At 39.5% G+C, this 21,256-nt stretch overlaps 2 protein-coding genes across 14 annotated transcripts in view; one reads left to right on the top strand and one right to left on the bottom strand.

The window, feature by feature from the left end:
* rap1gapb (RAP1 GTPase activating protein b) overlaps window positions 1-9,651 on the top strand; it is a 110,799-nt gene extending 101,148 nt beyond the window's left edge. For 8 of the 12 annotated variants that reach the window (XM_086293299.1, XM_086293293.1, XM_086293295.1 and 5 more), the window contains 13 exons: window positions 265-420; window positions 591-662; window positions 752-838; window positions 1,128-1,280; window positions 2,721-2,852; window positions 4,026-4,103; window positions 4,864-4,973; window positions 5,302-5,418; window positions 5,804-5,933; window positions 6,318-6,408; window positions 6,795-6,904; window positions 7,578-7,623; window positions 7,752-9,651. In XM_086293299.1, the coding sequence (XP_086149425.1) occupies window positions 265-420; window positions 591-662; window positions 752-838; window positions 1,128-1,280; window positions 2,721-2,852; window positions 4,026-4,103; window positions 4,864-4,973; window positions 5,302-5,418; window positions 5,804-5,933; window positions 6,318-6,408; window positions 6,795-6,904; window positions 7,578-7,586 (1,245 nt within the window). In that variant the 3' untranslated portion in view covers window positions 7,587-7,623; window positions 7,752-9,651. The remainder of the gene's footprint in view (window positions 1-264; window positions 421-590; window positions 663-751; window positions 839-1,127; window positions 1,281-2,720; window positions 2,853-4,025; window positions 4,104-4,863; window positions 4,974-5,301; window positions 5,419-5,803; window positions 5,934-6,317; window positions 6,409-6,794; window positions 6,905-7,577; window positions 7,624-7,751) is intronic. The other 4 variants (XM_086293291.1, XM_086293298.1, XM_086293296.1 and 1 more) reach the window with 4 other exon arrangements.
* On the bottom strand, window positions 9,205-21,040 carry padi2 (peptidyl arginine deiminase, type II). Of its 2 annotated transcripts, none has more exons than XM_086293303.1 (16): window positions 20,827-21,040; window positions 17,535-17,706; window positions 17,055-17,124; window positions 16,766-16,827; window positions 16,466-16,583; window positions 15,440-15,592; window positions 15,087-15,277; window positions 13,714-13,817; window positions 13,346-13,457; window positions 12,934-13,041; window positions 12,618-12,769; window positions 12,359-12,506; window positions 12,123-12,216; window positions 11,927-12,006; window positions 10,668-10,805; window positions 9,205-10,558 (listed from the first exon to the last, which is right to left on the bottom strand). In XM_086293303.1, the coding sequence occupies exons 1-16, from the start codon at window positions 20,991-20,993 to the stop codon at window positions 10,325-10,327; spliced, it is 2,103 nt and encodes a 700-aa protein (XP_086149429.1). In that variant the 5' UTR covers window positions 20,994-21,040; the 3' UTR covers window positions 9,205-10,324. The 2 variants fall into 2 exon arrangements, with proteins under 2 accessions (XP_086149429.1, XP_086149431.1); XM_086293305.1 differs by lacking the exon at window positions 20,827-21,040 and adding an exon at window positions 19,887-20,115.
* Window positions 21,041-21,256: the final 216 nt, after the last annotated feature.

Below are 21,256 nucleotides of genomic sequence, written 5' to 3'. Positions count from 1 at the left end.
GTAAAATATTGAGATTTTTCATCTTATTAAATTGTTGGAACAAGAGCTTCAAGATGGATTTAATTTTTTGGCTGATGGCGTCATGTGTTTCAGAGGGAGAGATTGTGCTCTTTTGGATTAAAGTCATGTCTACCTTGCCAGTCAGTCTTTTAGAGCAATTGCTGGCAGTGATGTTTTTTTTTGACAGGCCTGTATTTGTGTTAGCAGAAGTGGTCATTTGAGATGTTTCCGCTGTTGTTAGCTTTGTTTATCTGTGCCCCCCAGCTGCAGAGAAAGAGACACATAGGCAACGACATTGTGGCCATCGTGTTCCAGGAGGAAAATACGCCCTTTGTACCAGACATGATCCAGTCCAACTTCCTGCATGCATATGTGGTGGTGCAGGTGGAAAATGCATGTACAGACAATGTCACCTACAAGGTTGGTTCTAAGGACAGTCAATACTGTATCAAGAGGATTTGAACAATAGGGACTTGTAACACCCATTTATAGATTTGCTCATCCATAATTAAGGAATTTTATTCTGCTCTCTAGTTTCTAATAGTGGCATGTGTATTTCAGTCTCTAGGCTTACCTGCTTTCTTTTTTAGGTTTCTGTGACAGCAAGAGATGATGTACCCTTCTTTGGGCCTGCTTTGCCTGACCCTGCCATCTTCAAAAAGGTCAGTTAACGCCATATTTTCCTTTTTCACCACACAGATAAAAAAAATATTTTACTCTGACCTCTCACCTTTTTATTTGTTTTATTCAGGGCCCTGAGTTTTATGAGTTCCTCTTCACTAAACTCATTAATGCAGAATACGCCTGCTACAAGGCTGAGAAGTTTGCCATGTTAGAGGTGAGAAGCACACTGGAGCAAATTGTGCCAAGGGAGTGTGAATGTGTGTAGTGTTGATGCAGACTTAAGCACACGCCTGTTTGCACAGGTCTGCATCCTGCTGGCTGTACTGATACGAAGTGGAAACATAGATTGTTGTCCAAATCATCTCAGGCAACAACCCTGATTCTTATCAGCATTGTTGCTGATGTTTATCATCCTGAAGCAATTGTTCAATCCCTCCTTTTAAATGGTGAATATTAGGTTTATGGTCGGTATGAAAACGAATTGTCTTGTTTGTTGTTGTCAGGAGCGAACTCGTTCGGCACTTTTGGAAACACTATATGAGGAGCTGCACATAAACAGTCAGTCCATGATGGGTCTGGGTGGCGACGAAGATAAGCTGGAGAATGGGGGTGGAGGAGGTGGAGGAGGAGGAGGAGGCTTCTTTGAATCATTCAAGGTAAACTGTCATTCCTCATTTGATGGAGTGCCTTGGTAATCTGCAACTCTACATGCATGAGAGAGAATAGTGATGAGTGGAGAAACTTTTAAGGTGCTTTATTTTGTGCGTCCTCTGTCTCTTGGCTGGGATTCTGGGTATTCACACATCAAAAAACAAAGCATTGAAAATCTGCGGTATCTCAAAGGACCAGTCCTGTGGCATTTGCATTCCTTACTTGGCTGTGACTGCTGAACTCAGTGTGCTCTCACATGATGGTATGGTTTTGAGGCTGTGGAGTGTCCTGTTGTGTATGAAAGGCACTTTGCTCTGACTGAGAGCGCTCCATCAATGACCATTAGGGTGGTGGAGCGTAGCTCAGCTGCTGAGGCACAGCAGTAGAAGCTGTGATGGTGTGTGCCTGATGAACGATTTAATGACCCCTCATTAGGGAGCTGATGGTGCAGTTTGGATGTCTCCTCATGGGCAGCATTCCTTTGCTGTTTTGCTCTTTGCTCTGTGATGATCACTAGTTCTAGGTCATCTTTTCTGCTGTTTCTCTGCAACTTCAGAGATATATATAAAGCCTTTCTTTCATCCTCTCTTGCTCTGCTGTTTGCTAATGTCTGTCTTTCTTCCATACATTCATAAACTTATATAGATGAGCACAGATGAGCTCCCACCCAAGAAATCCTACCTCATTTTTCTTTCTCACTGTCGAGAATGGTCTTGCCGCTTGGTCTTTTTTCTGGCTCTCTATATACTGTTCTACTCCCTCTTCTACTTTCTCTCATAATAGTCTTGGTCTTTTTTGCTCATGACACAAAACCCAACTCCAAAACTCACCGTGTTAAGTGCCAATTTCCATCCTTAATGCCTGCAAAGCCTACACTCTCTTAAATCCTCTGTGAACCTACATGTCCTCCACACAGGCTCTCCCCTCTACATGCTATCCTGCACTGCCCCTAAGTGTTCAATAAATAATCATGCATACATCCATACACTTGCATATGCACATTTAAGCACACCAATGCACACATACATGCCCATATAAACACATTTTATCCCTTAGCTTTATCACATTTACTGTGATGTACATTTATGTAATGTATAGCATGTAGCTCAAAGAATCATATTGATATGAAATTAAAGAGAAACAGTGGACCAGGTGGAACAAATCTCAGTTGGCACTATGTGGAATATAGTTGAAGAAGTACATGTCAGTTAAATCATTCCACTGATTTCCACTAAAGGTTTTAGAATGCATAATAATACATAGAGTGGTCTGCTCTAGTAAAATAAAAAAAATAGAAAACACATAATTATTTTAATTTAGATTAGATTTCAGTATAGATTCACAATCATTTGAAGTATATAATGCTTTGCACTATTCATCAGGGTGTTGTGTTTCCACATATTAACGTGGATCCACTGACAGCATCTCCTCATTTCTCTCTGTAGCGGGTCATCCGCAGCAGAAGCCAATCTATGGACGCCATGGGCCTCAGTAACAAGAAGTCACACACAGTCTCCACTAGTCACAGTGGCAGCTTTACCCACAATCCCGCAGAGAGTCCCAAAACCCCAGGGATTGTAAGTAGCCCATTTTGGTTCACACGTTGCCCACCTAACACTTAGATTCAGGGTATAGTATACTCGCAGAGCAGTGGGTTCACGTACAAAATAAATTAACCACTATTCTTTCTCGTAAGAAGCACTTTGGGAAATTACTCTTGTTGGCACATCGGAGCACTTTACTTTGATCAGTATGTTAACATCAAACACTCACTTTCATTCCCTAGATTTTAAATTCACTGCTGCTTTTACTAAATCAGATTTCACTAATCAGCCTTTTTCCAAGTACAGTTCATAGTGTTCATGTTAATACCTTTTTTTATTTGGAAAATTAACAGAAGCACTCATTCGCCATTTGTCATTCATCCTCATCTGTTTAAAGAATCGTTATCTTCACAAAGAGTGACAGACTTCTAGGATAATGTTATAAAATAATGTCAGCTGTGGAATTAACCCAGTGATTTTCTTATCAGTATATATAGATGAATGATTGCTTGTGAGCCCCAATCTAGTCTCTATTCCAAGTTGTGAAGTGAGCTCAGTCCAGCTGCTGTATGACTACCCAGACTCCCTTGCTCCTTGCTGTGCTTTGTCATATATCCTCCTGCAAATATTGTAATTTTTTTAAGCAGCCTTGTGCATGTGTGGCTGAAGAAGATGCATGGCACAAACCATAGGAGCTCACTGTCTTGTTTGTGTCTCTTTGAAAGATAGATAATTTATTTTCAAACTTGTTTAAGATTTGCTGCAGCGTGCCATTTGGTTACTAACTTTACTAATCCAGTTAATAAAAGAAGACACATTTTGGAAGCTACCCTTTGGTTTGCATCAGCCTTTTTGTCCCATTTCTTCTTTTTCTGAATGTATCACTAAACTAACTTGTATCCCTCAGGGCAGAAACTGCTGGCTTGCCCGCTACCTTGAGACTATATCCTGCTGTGCCCTCCTATGTTGGACCCCAACCCGCTTCTGCTCTATAACGCCTTTCACTGTTTCCTCGATATTATGTCTTCTCTGTTGAGTCACGTTGCAGTCTCCTTTTTAAGCATTTTTTGCACCTTGCTGTTTAAATTCTCTGTGCTGTTCGCATGAGATCTTATGATGTGTTCTTTTCTTTTCCTTCCCCCTCTTGCTTTTTCAATCTCCTCTCTCTCTGTTTCTGCTTTCCTTGCCCTGTTTTGTGTACCTCAGTCATTGCTTGTCCCAGGGAAAAGTCCCAGTAAATATGGACGTCGAGGCAGTGCCATAGGGATAGGAACAATAGAAGAGGTCCACGTATATTCTACCTACTTATTTAAAACATTTCTTTAATTGACTATTGTCTTTGTATAATGTAATGTTTAATTAGTATTTACCCTGTTTTAAGTTTAAAATACGGTTTCATTCCTGTGGCTGTGAGAGGTTTTCAGATTTGAAGAATTTATCAGTTATAATGATACTTGTCGGGTTATAGTTTTAATTACAATTTCCTTCATTTCATTCATTTGCACAACCATCATGGGTTTTGGTAGACAGAAGGCAGATCAGTGTCAGGACTTTCATTCACGAATGTGTTTGCACCATTTTACTTTTAAGTTAGTTAAAAGTAACTGCAAGAGAAAAATATATTGTAAAAGGAGAAGATAAACAAACTCCCACTTATGTTCTCATAGACAGTCGCACATCAATGAATCATACTGCGTCTTAAATTAAAAGTGTGCACCAGCCAAGCTGATGTACACGCTGCACCTAAGAAAATAAAATGTCAGAGATGATGAGATGTTCAGAGATAAGAGTAAAAATAATCAGTTATAGAATATATAATGAATTTTTGTCTGGAGCCAAGTTCATCACGGATTTGTAAAATAAAATGTTTTACAAGTTTGTCATAACTTTAACTCAGGATTTATCCAACCGTTACTTCAGAATTCCTCTACAAGATATTTCTACATGTAGAAAGCTTCACTTTATGCACTGCATATCATGTTTTGTTGTTATTACACTATCCCCAAACTGTGTGTCTTACTTTCCTCTCCCTACCCACCGTCAGTCATTGATCATTCCTGGGAAAAGCCCAACCAGGAAAAAGTCTGGGCCGTTCAGCTCCCGTCGCAGTAGTGCTATTGGCATCGAGAACATCCAGGAGGTCCAAGAGAGGAGGTGAGAGGACAGAGCAGAGCTGATCAGCAGAGAGTGGGTAGTGAAGAGAGAACAGTGTTGTAACAGATGGAAGACAGGACATTAAAATGAGGGATACAGCTATTAGAAAATGCACTGTGTAAGATCAAATCCTAAGAGAAGGGCTTGTCAATGCTTGATTTGATTAAAAAAACAACAACTGCACAGCTGTTGGTTGCTGTCAGTGGTTCAGCTCATAATGCTCAGTTTTAGGGTGGAGCCATGCTGAGTGATATGAATGCACTGTAACCATTTATTGTTAAACGAAATCAGATGAGCTATTTTGACTACTTTATATCCTTTCCTGAAGCCGAGAAGTATCACCCAACACCCAGAGGACACCAGAGAGTAGCCACATGTCACAGGAAAACAAATCAGACAACTCCTCCAATCACAGTTCTCCAGAGTTTCCTACCACAAAGAACAGGTGACTGTTAATTTCATTATGTAAGAGTATACTACTTTGTATTATAGTCACACACATTGAATCAGTTTGAAAAGGCTGCATTGTATTTTGTAGAATGGAACAGTGACATGGACGATTGCTCTCCAAGTCATAGTCCTAATCCTCTTCAGCCAAATGAATATAACAACCCCAAACATTCACATTATTCAGTCAAACTGTGATCAAACTATGGTTCTTTTGCTTGTAACTGCTTTTTTTGGGAACAACAGATGAACTCTGACATAAAGATGGCAAAGTAATTAGACTTTTAAAGTGCACTTTATTTTATTTTTTTAACCTTCCTTAATGAACTCAGTAGAAGGAAACCACAAAGTGATTATGTGATCAGAGTGACCCAGGTGTGTAGTTTGGCAATGTGTTACAGGGCACCATCTATCCCTGAGGCGCAGGACCTTTCCCGCTCCTCCTCCAATGCCAGCAGCTTTGCCAGCGTCGTGGAGGAGCATGAAGCAGAAGAAGAGTACGACACTGGACTGGTAGGTGGAGTAATTACACATTATCAAGTGCATGCATAAAGGTTACTTCCTCCAAAGCCAAAATAAGTCATCAGCGTCCTAGCATTGATGATCCACAAGTGCTTCCATCAGCATTTATTCCACATTTACTGCAGTGAAAGTATCGCTTTGGTTCTTATCTGTTATTTGCTGTAAGCTGAACAACTGGGGGAAAAAACCCATGAGAAGGCTTGATGGATATCACTCCATTCTAGTTAGGACATTCTAGCTATTTCTTTCAGATAGACTGTCTGCATTTACAAAGAGACAAAAACAAATGCACAACTGAATAAAACTTTAGTTTTGATTATGCTGCCTTCATCTTATTGTAAGTTATATATCAAACTTACTTTACTCTTCTTCCAGGAAAGTGTGTCGTGTGTTACACCAGTCAAAAAAGATTCATTTGTGTACAGCTCTGGGGTGGAGGACAGTACCAGCCAAGGAAATCTTCCAGGTGAGCTTGGGAGCTCATATTACTGTCTCAGTAATATCCTGAAGTTGTGGTTACCAAAAGGTCAACTGTTTCACATGTCAAGAGTATCTGGGGGAAATATATATAGGGCAGTTGCAAAAATAACACTCTGTGTTTCCTAAGAAATTAATATTAAAGCACCCTTGAGTGATGGAGCTCAGCTTCCCCATATGGAGCTTACCAACAACAACATGATTTGTACAATTTAGCGAACTCTTCCTAAATAACTCACATTTACTCTGAAAATGTATCTGTTTCCCACATGAAACATACCCCACATTGGGGTTTTTGTATTTATAACAGCTGGCAGCATTATATGCTTGAGTTTATTAACCATGACAGCAACACATCTGTCCCCTTCCTTCCAGCAGCTTCACGTCTCCAGCAGCAACCGGACGCAGCGAGGACATTAGAACCAAAAGGGACAGACAGCCGGTCAAAGATGGAGCGCACTCAGCAGGAGCACAAATTCTCATCGGTAAGACAAAGTGCTTGGTGCAAGTCATCAAATAACACCGCAATGCTTTCAGAAATTGGTAGAATGATTTAATAAGCGACTTGAGTAAAAGGACCAATATTCCTGCTGGTCATTTGAAATTGTTCTGGGAAATTATATTCGCCTGTTTTTGTTCTACTAGTTTCTGATGCTGTACAGAGTACAGTAATACATCTACAGGCGTGAGGGTACGGTGGTTTTAGGTCCACATTCACTTAACATCTGAAAGCATGTTAACTGAATGCATGCTTAAACTAACACTCAAAAGTCTATAACACAGATGTCATTTGTTCGGAAATGATCTAGTAATCAGCCCGAACAGAAACCAGAGAATCACTAAACACCCATTCTCAGAAGAATGGGTGTCTATACAGACTTTGAGCCCCATGCATGTTTAGTTGGATGTATGTATGTTGAGATATTTGACATAATAAGTTGAACTTAGCTTTGCAAGAGGAAAGTTAATTTGTGCAATTAACATAAGTGTTCATCTTAATTAAGGTGTATTGTTCCTTTTAAATCAAATAAATATAACATGTAAACATAAAGACACTATGCACTAGCATGGCTGAAAACAGAAAGGTGAATCAATGCAAACCAATAAATATTTGCATATTGACTGCACCATGGTTTCTCATTCCTTATCTGTATGCAGAACTGTTAGCCACTCTGTCGCCCCATCATTGACATCCATTTTTCAGGTAGGTTATAATGTTGGTACAGCCTAAGGGATAAATTCCCACATTCCTCCATTCCCTTATTACTTCATTTACCTGATGCTTCTTTCTGCCCATTTATGTATTTCTCCTTTTCTCCCCTTTTGTCTAAGCATTCCAATAAGGGGCATCTTTGTCTAAAAGAAGCAAGCCAAGGGCATGTCAACTCCATCAATGCAGAAAAGGAGCAGTTAGAAGCCAGATCAAGCAACTGACAGATCATACTTTTTTTTTTTTTTTGTTTGACTTGGATCTGCTGCGTGACATGACAGACACCCAGACACCTACCTACCACCATTTCCATGCGAAAACCTCCGTTTTGTTCAGTACAAAGGAAAAGGACCTCTGCACTCATGCAGCATCTCTCAGCTGGCAATGCACAGTACATGTGCCCGCCTTCTCATTCTTCAGGCCAGTAAGCTCCGAAACCTAATTCTTACTGTAAAAACTCAAAGATCGGGATTCAAATGGAGATTTAATCTTGTCACTGAAAGAGTGGTTAAAGAAATCCACACAGCCGGTGTTTGTTCAGCCTGTAAAGAGTTGAACTACAGAAGAAAGCTTTGTTTTTTAATGTCAAACTCACATCCCACTGTGATATTGGTTTGACTTTGATGTATCAGGTGTATGTGGCTGCATCTAAGGCCGCATTTTGTCTTTAAATGTTGATGTATTCTTTTCCGAGTATTCTTCAGTAGATATTTGTGTTTTACAACTTCAGCAAGAGTATGTCATGTTTTAATCAAGGGTACTTTCATGATGCTGTTGCTGGTGGATGTAAAAACTATTATTCACCTTTCTCATTTTTAATTGATGGGTTACATATAAAAGACAAAAACTGTGCCACAGTGAAAAAGAGACCTATTTTAAGAGAAACGTTGACCCTATTGGTTTAGTTTAAGACAAAAGCAGAGCTACTGTAGTGCCCAAACCAGCGACACGCATCATCAAATTTGCAAACTTAAAGCAGTTCTTTGAACTTTTCAAAGATCTTTTTCACACCCCATTTGTTGATGTCTGTGTACAGGTGTGTATACAGCAGTAATGTGTATGGTGTAAATCTGCTTGTCAAAATCCTCTCCTCTGTAAACTGGTGCCATGCTTGACATAAAGGTGTTGTCCTTGTGATTTGTGTTTTACCGAAAAACCAGCCGACATCTCCAGATGCAGTGCACACTGCTAATAGAGAGCCAAATGTCAAAGTTTCCTACTTTGTATGTAAAGTGTAATATATGTATGTGACTTAAACACTACATTTTCAGAGATACTCCTGAACGTTGACCTTTTTGAAAAACCCGATTTGTTGCTGAAAGTAAATTACACTGTGACTCGTCTTGAAGTTGCCTTTATGACTGTCATGTGAGCTGCTTTAAAGAAGGGTTATTTTTAAAGGCACTGTGCTGCTGCCTGATTGGTTGAATGTAAAATGAGGCAGAGTTTTAAGTTGTGAAGGAAAAAGCTCATATAGGGATGATTTATTTCAGTGACGTGACTGAAGCAGACCTTTGTCTTTTGTGAATTAACGACAGCATTTATAGTTAAAGAGACAAAAAGTTTAAAACACTGGACCAAATGTACTGTTTAATGTACTCATCAAGTTGTTTATAGCATAAATCACTCTCAATACAACACATGCACAGAAAAACATAGACAAATGTAACAGTAACACATGTCAGTTACAGCCTTTCAGAATCGTTTAAGGAAGATGTATTCAAATCATTTTTCCTCCTGAATCCTTGAGTAGATAAAGCCTGCCCTCGTGTGGCTCTGAGTTATTATAGCACATCACTATGTGGTACCATCATCTATCTGTGCTTGCACTGTATGCTAACCACAACACTGGAAACCAGTCTTCTCTGTGCTTGATTCAAATGATTGTATTGATTCTTGTCAGCTTGCTTAAGCCCTTGTTTAAAAGAAACGTTTGTACATATAGCTTTTTTTGTAAAATAAGCTAACTAAAAAGTTTAATAAAGATGAAAATGCATAAAGTGAATAAAGTTTCATTTCTGCAATAAAAAAAAAAAAATCATGTTTGCCATTTAAGTATTTCTGTGTGAGAATGAAGCACATTCAATATAAAATGATTGATAAGAAACTGAAAGGCATTCCTCATTCATGAAGGCAGAGATGATTCTCTGTAAGGCTTTAAGGAAGCTGTTTTCCAAGTTATCTAATACACCAACCTAACCACCACCATCTGCTCCTTTTAAAGTTAAATCCCCCAAATTTTTATGAAATCCATTCCCAGACTGGATACCAAATACATGTTTTAACATTCTGTAAGTACATCTTTGTATATATGTAGATTTGTTAGTATCATCGTTTAGTTAGTCCACCATTGCATCACTGTTAACTGATTCCATTTCGAGCCACATGAAACATAGCATGCATGCCTTACTTACCCTGTTTACAGTGTGTCAGAGCTACATTAAGATACTGTTAATGCAATGTAGTCTGTTCCCACAGCTGTTTTCATCATTCTCTGCATGACATTAGAAAACAGTTGCATTTATCACCAACCACCTTTCTAATTTCTTATTTTGTAAAGCAACATTTGCTGATCTTTAGTATTCATTACAAAATGATGACAATGAAGTGTTTGCTATGGCAATACAATGATTTTCATGATGGGCGTCACCAAATCAACCAGGGCTGAACTCGTTCTATGCCATATCTATATTATTTACATCTCCAGGTTCCACCACTTGAACTCAAAGGGCTCCCTGCGGACATTGGACCCACAGTGGACCTCTCCCAACAGCTGGTGGTAGGATGAATAGTCGTCAATGAACGTGCAGTTGAGGCCCAGGCCTTGCATTAGAGAGCACATCTCAGCCTCGAGTGCACATCGTCCATTCACTTTGGGGCCAAAGGGCTTTGGGATACCAAGGTTTTTCCCCAAAACAATCATGTTCACCTGGAAACAAATATAGCAAATAGTTCTTCTGTCAGCCCAAAGATTTATTTACATCTTTTTTCAACTAGCAGGAGCTTTGATGCCTAATAAAATATAATGTACAATTTACCATGTCGGGGTAGTAAGCTACTGCTCTATACTCCTTTTCATCCTCCACTAGTTTGAAGAGGATTGGCAGATCAATGATGTCTTCATCATCTAGGCCTAGTTCCCTCTTCAACACATCCCGGTTCCAGTCGATGCAGCTCTGGAAATAAAATAATGATAATATATGCCTCTAAAATTATTCTCATTTTGCTTGTTAAATTACTGTGCTCAAAATATAAAACATTTTTCCATAGTGGTTCATATGGTAGTTTTGGTTTACGTACCACCAAAATCTACCCAAATACAAATGTACCCAATAGTATGTGAATATCAGCCCTAATATGCAGGTTAAGATCATTTAGCCACATTAACTGCAAAAATTTCTCTAAAAGAAAAATCATGCATACATCCATGCATGTGTCTTTGACGTAGCACTTGTCGCTAAACACGGGGTCACACTGCACAGCTCAGTGACTTTAGGGTGGCTTGGTCATAGGAGGCTATTTTTACACTAAGTCAGTTTGACAAATGTCTGGCCAGTGTTGTTACGGAGTGCAAATATCTATGAGAAGGAACAGCATGTGTAGAAGTATGCTACATAGGTTCATAGGCTGTAGAGTACTGATGCACACAGTAAAAATTAAACTTAGGAATTAAAGGACAAACGGCTTCTGAGAAAAACACAAAAACTTTTTGTTTGGACCTTTAAAAGTTGTAATGACAAAGGGGCTCAGAAGAGTAACTTGAGCAATGCCAAATGCATGCTAGGGTGGGGTAGAGTACAATGCAATTGGACTCTAAAGCAGCTGAAATATCTTAAATGATGAATCCTCCTTTACTAATGCTGCCTGAAACCAACAGTAAAGCTTGTTGGAAAGATAATAATGTTGTGGGGCTGGTGGCCATGAATTAGTGCTGATAAAAAAAATTCCTAATGTACAGCATCCTGGCATTCCCCATTCCAATACCTTTGGCAAGAATTGAAATGCTGACTGCGTGCCAGCCGCTCTCACTCAAAAACAGTTGTGCTTTCACTAATGCCATTGTGGGTGAATGGGAGCAAATCCTGCAACGAGGTTCTAAAATCCAGTGAAAAGCCTTCCTAGAAAGTAGAGGCTGTCATAGCACCATATTAATGCTCGTTGCCAGAATGTGACATTCAGCAATTAGATGTGTTATCTTTGTTTACATACTTGTGTCTTCGTGCCTGAACTAGCATACCATATTCTTTTCTGGTCTTCTTTCTTTTCATCTTCTTTCCATTTCTATAATCTCACTCACCTGTACATAGTTATTTTCAGCTTGGAGTTTTTCATCCTTAAGGATTTCATCCAGTGTTATTTGTTCTGCATTTGTCAACCCTGTTTGGGAACATCATTCAGAGTGAGTGATAAGGCTTGGTGCCATGATGAATTTGTGCATTGCTAAGATGCCCTTTCATATATTCTACAGACGTTGCAGATAAACACTGGCCTACCATCAAACAACGTGGCTTGTCCGTGTCCACTGCTCTGTAGGCCTCTGAATAGTTTGTAACCTGCGTCTGGGCTGGACAACAGCAGTCGGAAGCCCTGTGAACAGACAAACAAGAGACAAAGATAACAGTGAAGCTCTCATATCCTAAAACCTTATATAATTCCACAATATACAAAGCAGCAAGTCACTATCAAGCAGATGCAGCACCAGATTCACTTCAGTAGAAAATTTAGTTACCTTTCTGTCAGGTGCAGGAACGAAAGTCATGAATTCATCCACGTGGCCAACAAGGAGCCAGTCAGAGAACAAGGCAATGGGCTCCTGAACCTTCTGAGCCCACAAAAAGTCTTGAACTACTTTGGTCATATTTCGTCCTTTAGTTGCCCTATAAGAAATAAAAAGGTTTCACTTTGCAAAAGTCATCTGTAACATTTCTGCTCTTGGTACATTTGCTTACAAGTCAAGAATTGATCTTTGAATTTTTTTAGAAACTCACGTAGGGAAGGCAACCCCAATGATGATTCTACCCAGGGGGTATTTTTTTCCATTTACTGTGACAGGAGGACTGACCTCCAGATTGCCAAACGAATCTAAACTGCTCACATGTTCATCTAGGGCCACCCTTGTCACATAGCCAAAGTCGGGACCCTAGACAAAGTAAATAATTGTTTGTGTTTTTTTATAAATCAGCGTAAGTAATGTAATTTTCTGCTTTGAGCCTATAATTTGATTAACAAAACCAATGTGAATAATATACAATCAAAGCTTTAATGACATCAACAGTAAAAACTTATTATAAGCTTTTCTCCTACAAGCAGCTCATCGTATGGAAAGTTTGCTAGCGCGCCATCTCTCGGGGAATCCAGAACAACAGGAAAACGATGATGAGGTGAATCGATGTAACCAAATTCCAGTTCATCCTGAAAAATAGAAAATATGTGTTATATTTATGCTGTCCTCTTGGCTTAGTTGATTAGAGAATTTTTTTTCTTCGTGTGAATGAATAGATATGTACGTGTTTGCAAATGTTTGTGGTTTTCCGTTTTGCAGTGTGGTTGTTGTGAAACCAGTTGCTATTGTGTAATCTTTCAAAGAAACACTTTTCGTGGTTTTCGTGTTAATGTTCGTCTTATTTACTGTTCCTGTTTACTTGGAGTTATAAAACCACAATGTTACCATCATTAAAACTCATAACCCTTCCTTGTTTAAAAAAAAATGGCTTACCTGCATCCAGCGGTCACCTCTGTTTACATATTCATGACAAATGTTCAGCTTGTACCCACTCTTCGCAACAAGGTTCCTCATTCCTTTCAGGAACTGGTAGTTATCAGATGTGCTAACAAAGAAACAGTCAAGCAGTTTTTAGATTGTGCCACAACATAAGTAACATATTTGAATTTATTTTAGTGAGAGCTTTAAAAACAATTTAAAAATTAAATTGTAAAACAACAAATGTCTGTGAAAGCAGTATTTACAGTATTTACACAGACAAACAGGTTTGGCTTTCTTGGAAAGAAGGCAAGCTAAGGGGAATGTGTGACAGCAACAACAGCTGTCACCATCATGCTCATTATTCATGAGTCTACACTAACCTGCAGACAAACACCTCTACAGGTCGAAGCGTGTTGGGTGTCATGATCCATGGTGCGACTTTAAACACAACTTTGTCAGTAAAAATCGGCGTCTCAGGGAGACCCTGTTGAAACATGCGAGAGGCTGTTGAGTACTGCCGGTTATACTCCATTCTATGTTTGTAATTAGAGCTGGGCGATATATCGAGTTTTTAAAACATATCGATATATTTTTATACGAGATATAAGATGTGACAATATCCTTTATATCGATATAGTCTATGTTACATTATAATTATAGTTGTGGAGCCGCAAGTTTGCCTCTCTTTCGTCCACTTTTGTCTCTACGCAACGTTACTCCGCCTCGCCTTCACTGAAGACAACTCCCCCTCCTACCCCATCGCTTCACGTGCAGGCAGCGACAAGACGGACACGGCAAATCTCCGTTAACGAGTTACTGCGCATCTCCCCATGCGTGGGGCTGGACGGCGTCAACGTGCTAACGAGCTAACCGCGCTAACGAGCTAACAGCGCTAACCCTAAAATCCTTTCATTCTCTCAAAAGTTGATAGCGCGCCTTATGTATGAATTCTGGTTGTGCTTGATGGCCGCGAACCGATTTTATGTGGTACACGGCGCTCAGCAATCTGTCAAAAATGTTTGAGTACGACTTTGGTAAGCTACGGAGCTGCACCGCTTAATAGATTGTCGGCGCATTACGGCTACCGAAGAGCTTCGCGGAGTGATATGTACTGTGCATCAACGTAATATTACCGTATTGTGTGTGTATAAGGACCATAAATGGCACCTGTAAGAGACGTGGTTATGAAGCGGATTTCAAACTCCAGGCTGTCAGTCACACAGTAAAACTTGGGAACAGAGCAGCTGTGAAATCTGTCTGTCTTTGTTATTACGCTCAGCGTCTTTTAGTTTACATTTTGACTGCACAATTGTGAGCTCTTTGTTTAGCACAAAAACAACCTTGTTTTCTTTTATTTATGGAGCATTATTATTTAATGAATGCTCATAATTTAATTTTGAGTAATTTTTCATGTACATCTGTGCTGTATGTTAATAAAAGTGCCTGTGTGACATCTGGGACACAGCTTTGACTTAGAACTCTCTTTTTGTTCTTACTTTATGGCTTAAAAAAATATATATATCGAGATATATATCTTATATCGCCATCCAGCTAAAAAATATCGAGATATGAATTTTGGGTCATATCGCCCAGCCCTATTTGTAATGCAACATTAAAAAATGGATTCAAAAACTTCATGTTAACTGGAGTCACAAAATGTATCCGCTACAGTTATGCTGTAGTTAAGGGTGTAAAGAAAGAAGGTGATTAAATAAAGCAGTGTTACACTGTAACGCTATACTCTGGAACTTACATCAGAGATTGGTTCTAATAGACTGAGGTTGATGGTGACGAGTCCATTGAAGTCTTTGTCAGGAAACCTCAGGCCCTCCACATAAAAGTTCATCTCTGCCACGCCTCCAAGGTAAGGCACTTCCTTGGACAGCACATCACTGCTCAGCACCAGTGGATAGTCTTTCACAAAGAGATTGTAAAGTTTCTGCGCTGAAGTAAGAATGACAGAAAACAGGTTAAATACTTAGGCGGTTAACTTAGAAACAAAAAGAAAAAAAAGAATGTGTTCAAAACATGCTTTTACAGATCAGGTGACATGCACATCAGATCAAATGTTCCGGGGCTTTTCTTTATACCCACTTCTTTACTCACATAGGCCACTATTTGACACTTCAGTGGATCGGTTTCTGAAGACTCGAACACTCTCTGCATCTCCCTGAGAGATGTGCATGGTTAGTTTGTAGCCCTCTGGGAGTTTACCCGGGCCTTTGGTCCGCAGCACCATGACAGACATGTCCTTTAGATCTGTACATCCATAAAAATTATTAATGCCGTTGGCACCATAGAATTTTTTCCCATCTCAGGTGTTGTGCCTGGTATCTGCTGTAGTCACTGACTTACAGTAGGGGCTTTGATCCCGCGCTATAGTGCAATTTGGTACCTTCCATATCTGTACTAGTTACTCCTTCAGTGCTGAAGAGACTTTTTTTAACTGCTCCACATGCTGCAGACGTCAGTCAGCATGTGGTAGTGTTTCTGGTAACTGTAAACCTTTGACTGAGCAAAAAAATGACTTAATCTGACTAACAGTAAATCTTTTTTGACAGTTAACATGAACTTGATTCATGCTCTTGATAGAGGAAATGCTGAAATCAAGAAATGTGACATACTGACTTGTGACAACAGCAATGTCATGCAATTACACAGTTTCCTTTGGGATTAATAGAGTATTCTGATTCAGATTCAATTTTGTGCTACTATACCTTGCTATCATTTTCATGTCAACTGGCACTTTGGTACCTTCCATACCTGTACTAGTTACTCCTTCAGTGCTGAAGAGACTTTTTTTAACTGCTCCACATGCTGCAGACGTCAGTCAGCATGTGGTAGTGTTTCTGGTAACTGTACACCTTTACACATAACGCCTGACCAGCATATACTATCAAATTTCAGCTCTACTGGATTTTATCTTTACCCTTGTGAGTCTTTGTCTCTCACAAGGTTTCTTTATCAGACTGATTTACCATATCACCATTTGAATCTGCTTAGTACAGACAATAAGAACGGCTTTTCTAATGCTAGGGAAAGTTTAAAAAAAACTTGTGGGTGGTACAGAAAACAAATGAAAAAATAGAGTATTTATTGGTGAAAACTGAAACTGCACTGAAAGTGGTTTACCAGACACTTTATAAATGCTTTTGTCCTCGCTGTCTGGTGTCTTCTTGTAGGTCTTTTCTGAGTCACAGTTGACCAAAAGGATGGCCCCATGCCCATTAGGACCCCATTTCCAAGAACCCTAAAATATTTTCAAAAAAATGAAAATGTGAATTTTGTGACTTAAAGACTTCAGCAAAATCTTCTGAAAATAATTGCAAGCTGAATAAGCATGTTTGCATCTTGTCTTTACTGACATACAATGGAAATGTGATATTGTGTTGAAGTAGTTCTGTCATGTAAAGCTGAAACATTTTAGATCACCTTTTTAGGGTTGTTTTTCTCCACGATGCCATCTCTATCAGCATCGACATCCAGTGAGAGCTCTGCATAACAGAAAGCTTGTTGATCACACACACTGCTTTTCCAGATACAGGCTCAGATCGCAGTACAGCTATTGTTTTGTTTTTTCATATCACAATCATCATGATATGAAACTCTGGTGAATCGTACATCATGTTTGGATTGTAATGAGCAATAAAATGTACTATTTTACAGACAAAACAACAAGTTCTTAGTAAAATGCATGTTGCGTCATTATAATTTAACTTACCAACAGCTGTCAGATGCACAACTGCTCTCCCTAAGACCTCTTTATTCGCCCCATAGTACTGGACTGACAGCTTTTAAAATAAAAGACATAAGCTGATGATGTGCAGAAATTTAACAGGTATTGATTTTATATTGTTTGATTGTGAGTTGTCCATTGTAAAGCAAATAGGAGTGAGCCCTGGTAATTTCAACAGCTACAATTCAATCATTAACTAAAGTACAAATCCTGACAGGAGTTCGGTTTGACAGTATTTTTACCCACAGGTGCAGGAAAACTGAGCAAAAAAATGACTTAATCTGACTAACAGTAAATCTTTTTTGACAGTTAACATGAACTTGAATCATGCTCTTGATAGAGGAAATGCTGAAATCAAGAAATGTGACATACTGACTTGTGACATCAGCAATGTCATGCAATTACACAGTTTCCTTTGGGATTAATAGAGTATTCTGATTCAGATTCAATTTTGTGCTACTATACCTTGCTATCATTTTCATGTTGACTGGCATGGTCCCTGCTGATGAGCAGGACTGAGTTTTCAGTGAGAGGGATGGGAGAGAGGTGGGATGTGTCCCGAGGAGTGGGGCTGATGCTGTACTGAACATTGGCAGTGCCTTTCACGGAGAAGAACTTGGAGGTGGGAGGGGCACTCCTGAGAACCAGAAAAAAAGCACAATTTGATGACAGGTGTTTTATACAACACAAACATATTGTATTAAACATGAGGTCCACTTCAAAAAGCGCATATTTTTCTCCATGTACATATGAGGAAGTGCTCTGACGTACACAGACAAGCCACAAGCTTTAGTCACAGTGATATCGGTCTGCTTAGAAACTGACCTGATAAACTGAACAAGTCATATTCTTGTCATTTCTGTAGCTGTTCGTGCTTTTTACACTAATTTTTCTTGAGGCACTAGGAACATGATAATCTTGTATCATACTAGGTTGCAGAGGGGTTTTTTTTAACCCATGTGTCATCTGTTTGTTTAGCAATAGGCGCCATTGAAACAACTGAAAGAGTTGGTCTGGCAAAGCTGAGACCACAACGTAGACAACTTGACGTGGCACAAATGCTGATGTCTTTACAGCAAAAACTTCTTGAAGGTGACATTTACTGAATGGTTTAATAATGCTCTATAACACGATGATGGTTGTAGTAGACATAATTTATTGACTTTGCACTACATAAACTGGCAGCTAGAATATGTCAGAATTCTATTGTTTAACCTGAAGGATGATATTTGTGTGCAGTTCCTGGTGGTGGCAAATCTAATAGTCTTTTGTTTGTGGAAAGAATTAACAGTGTTTCATTGTTGCTGTTAACAGGAGAGACTTTGTTTTCCAAAGAAATGTATGGTGTACATTCTGCCAAATGCCAGCCTACATAACAGAGAGACAAGGGATTACTGACTCGGCAGAGTGGGAGACTGGAATATGGACGGGACCACCTGGGCCTCAAAGGGGTTTTAGAATATCCAAAAACACTTTCTATCGAGAATTATTTTGATTTTAACACTAACTTCTTTTCATTCTATCAGTCCCTATGTAGAGAACACTGACAGAGATACTGGAGACTGATTCCAACGTGCGATTTAAATGTTAATCACCAAGACAGCTCTTGTTTTGTGTACAAATGAATAATGAACTTCAGATGAGTTTTCTAATTCCTGAAATAATGTTTTTGACCAATCATGGCTAACCAACAGTACTACTCTTTTAATGGAGAAGAGAAAGTCTTTTGGCTGTTTGATCACAACCATCACAACCACACTGCCAATAAAAGGTAATGAATAATAACACATGCATTTGATTTATATTATCAATATTGTTTGTAAAAAGGATCTGGGTGGACCACACCTGGATGTGGAAAACAGCTTGCTCTCTGGCCACCCAGCTTTAAAATAAAATCATGACCTCTTTTGGCCAGCAGTCCCTGACTTAATGATGTTAGTAAAATAGGACTAATAATTTAAAGTATAACATACATTATATGGACCACACAGTATTGTGCCGAGCCTCTTAAACTTTGAATGCAGGCATTTTAGTCCCATTGCCACAGGTGTATAAAATCAAGGATCTAGCAATGCAATCCGCCTTTACCAACATTTGTTAAATAATGGGTCGTAGAAGAGCACTGGTACTATAATAGCATGTAAATTCTCTGTAAAATCTCTTCCCTTTTAGATAATCCAGGAGCAGCTGCACCGTTGCAAATTGGACGGTTCAGTTACTACAGAAACTTGGCCACGACGCTACCAAACAGGGCCGCAGGGTGCCAAGACCTATATTACCTGGAAGTCTTCAACGCTCTGCTGACTCAGTAACTACTTCCAAACCTCCTCTGGTATTAACATCAGTACAAAAACTATGTGCCGGGAGCTTAATGGGGGCACATGCCCGAGCAGCTTCTGCAGGTGTAATGTTTAAGTGTCCCAATACTTAGGAACACTTCTGCCCCAACATAGTGTATAGTGCTACTATTCAAAAACACAACCGATAGTATGCCAAAGGTATCATACAATTGAATCAACATTTCACTAAATATTTTAGCAAATAATTAACTTCTCTAACATAGAATACTGCACGGATGTTCTGTTAAATAAAAAATAAAAACAAAGCAACGCTTGTGAAGCGTGCGTATTTTTAATGACAGTGAAAATACAATCTGCACACAGGATACATATGGACAATCGGCTACGATATTTGATAGAACATTAATATTACCACAAAGCAACGCGTTTGCTTATCAACCCCTAAGCAAGACATTTCACATAACTCAGGTGAGCTTTTTGGCGAAGAATGTATTATAGCGGTTTGAGCAAGACCTACCTGTTCAGGTTGACGTTTAGCTCCGAGCCAACTACGTATAGTACCGTCGTAGTTTTGCCGTAATCTATTCTGAGCGTGCGGGGATGGATCATGACTGTCGTCTTCTCGCACTGTTAGACAGAGACTGACCACAAACGTCCAGCGATTGCTGCGACAGTACAGAGAAGTGAAAGCGCAAACTTCTAAACTGTTTCAGACCAGCGCGACAACTCATCATAAAAGCTGCAGGTACGTTGCTAGGCTTAGGCTTTGTGCGGTGATTGGTCAGTCAAATTCCACTCCGCCCCCTCCAGTGGCCACTTATCCTATGGCAGTTCTTTATTCTTATCTATTGATCTTTCTATTTACCGAGATCTTCTGGAGGAAAGTGGGCTGGCTCTGTGCACATTTCAACTATTAATAATTGAATAGACTGATTTTATATAGTTAACTACTTTTCCTGAGAATTCAAAGCGCTTTATACAGCTTGCCTCATTCACCCATTCATTAAAAGCACTTTTATCCATGCTTTTTCTACATAAGAGGTTTCTCTACATTCACACGCATTCACACTCCGACGGATACATCGGACCAATTTGGGATTAATATCTTGCACATGATATTTAGCATGCACACTGGAGAAGCCAAGGATCGACCCACCAACTTTCCGATTAGTAGTAGATGACCTCATAAGCTATAGCCAACCCAGTACGAACAGATGACTTGTATTTTTTTTCTGTATTTACTTTAGGTTTTTACAGACACATTGTGACAACTGACACCAACCAGCGCACCCACCCACTGCACCATAGAGCCGCACCCTTCGAGATCTCTCAGCAGTATGCACTGAACAGTCACTTGAAAGTTTTCTACGTGATGTTCTCGCCACTGTTACCAACATTATAACGTGCATATAGAGCTGAGTATGTGTGTTTAGAGTCATGTTAGTGTTTCACCTTACCTGTTCACCTTTGCTGTCAAAGAGGTTCCAACAACGTAGAGAAGTTGCTGCGTTTTTTGTGTGTCTAGACGACATGTAAGTTGACTACCCGTGGTAACGTTTCTTTTCTTATTTAAGAAAGTAGGTATATGTGGAGGGACATTGGTTTGGTAAACGTCTTGAAACATGGTTGACGGCTGTTTGCCTCCTGTGAAGAGTAGTAGGTGTGTGCAGATGTACTCATATCTGAAAAGCCTAAGTAGCTTATGTAATTTGCAGTAGGAGGGACAAGCTTACAAGCCTTCCCATCTTTAAAATAATTTGCCAAAACCTGTTAATTAAAATCTTCAGAGGAGTTGTGCAACTTATGATTGGTTGAGGCCAATGGAAGTTTTTGTTCCGCACCACAGACATTGCTGTATATTGCAAAGGCATGGCCAACCTGCTAGGG

Source organism: Aulonocara sp. 'chitande type north' Nkhata Bay, linkage group LG5 (assembly GCF_057382095.1).
Source record: "Aulonocara sp. 'chitande type north' Nkhata Bay isolate Kocher_YH1m ecotype deep benthic linkage group LG5, A_spYH_male_GT1.1, whole genome shotgun sequence".
Classification (NCBI taxonomy): domain Eukaryota; kingdom Metazoa; phylum Chordata; class Actinopteri; order Cichliformes; family Cichlidae; genus Aulonocara; species Aulonocara sp. 'chitande type north' Nkhata Bay.
The sequence above is the reverse complement of the archived record's forward strand: the minus strand, read 5'-3'. Positions and strand labels throughout refer to the sequence as shown.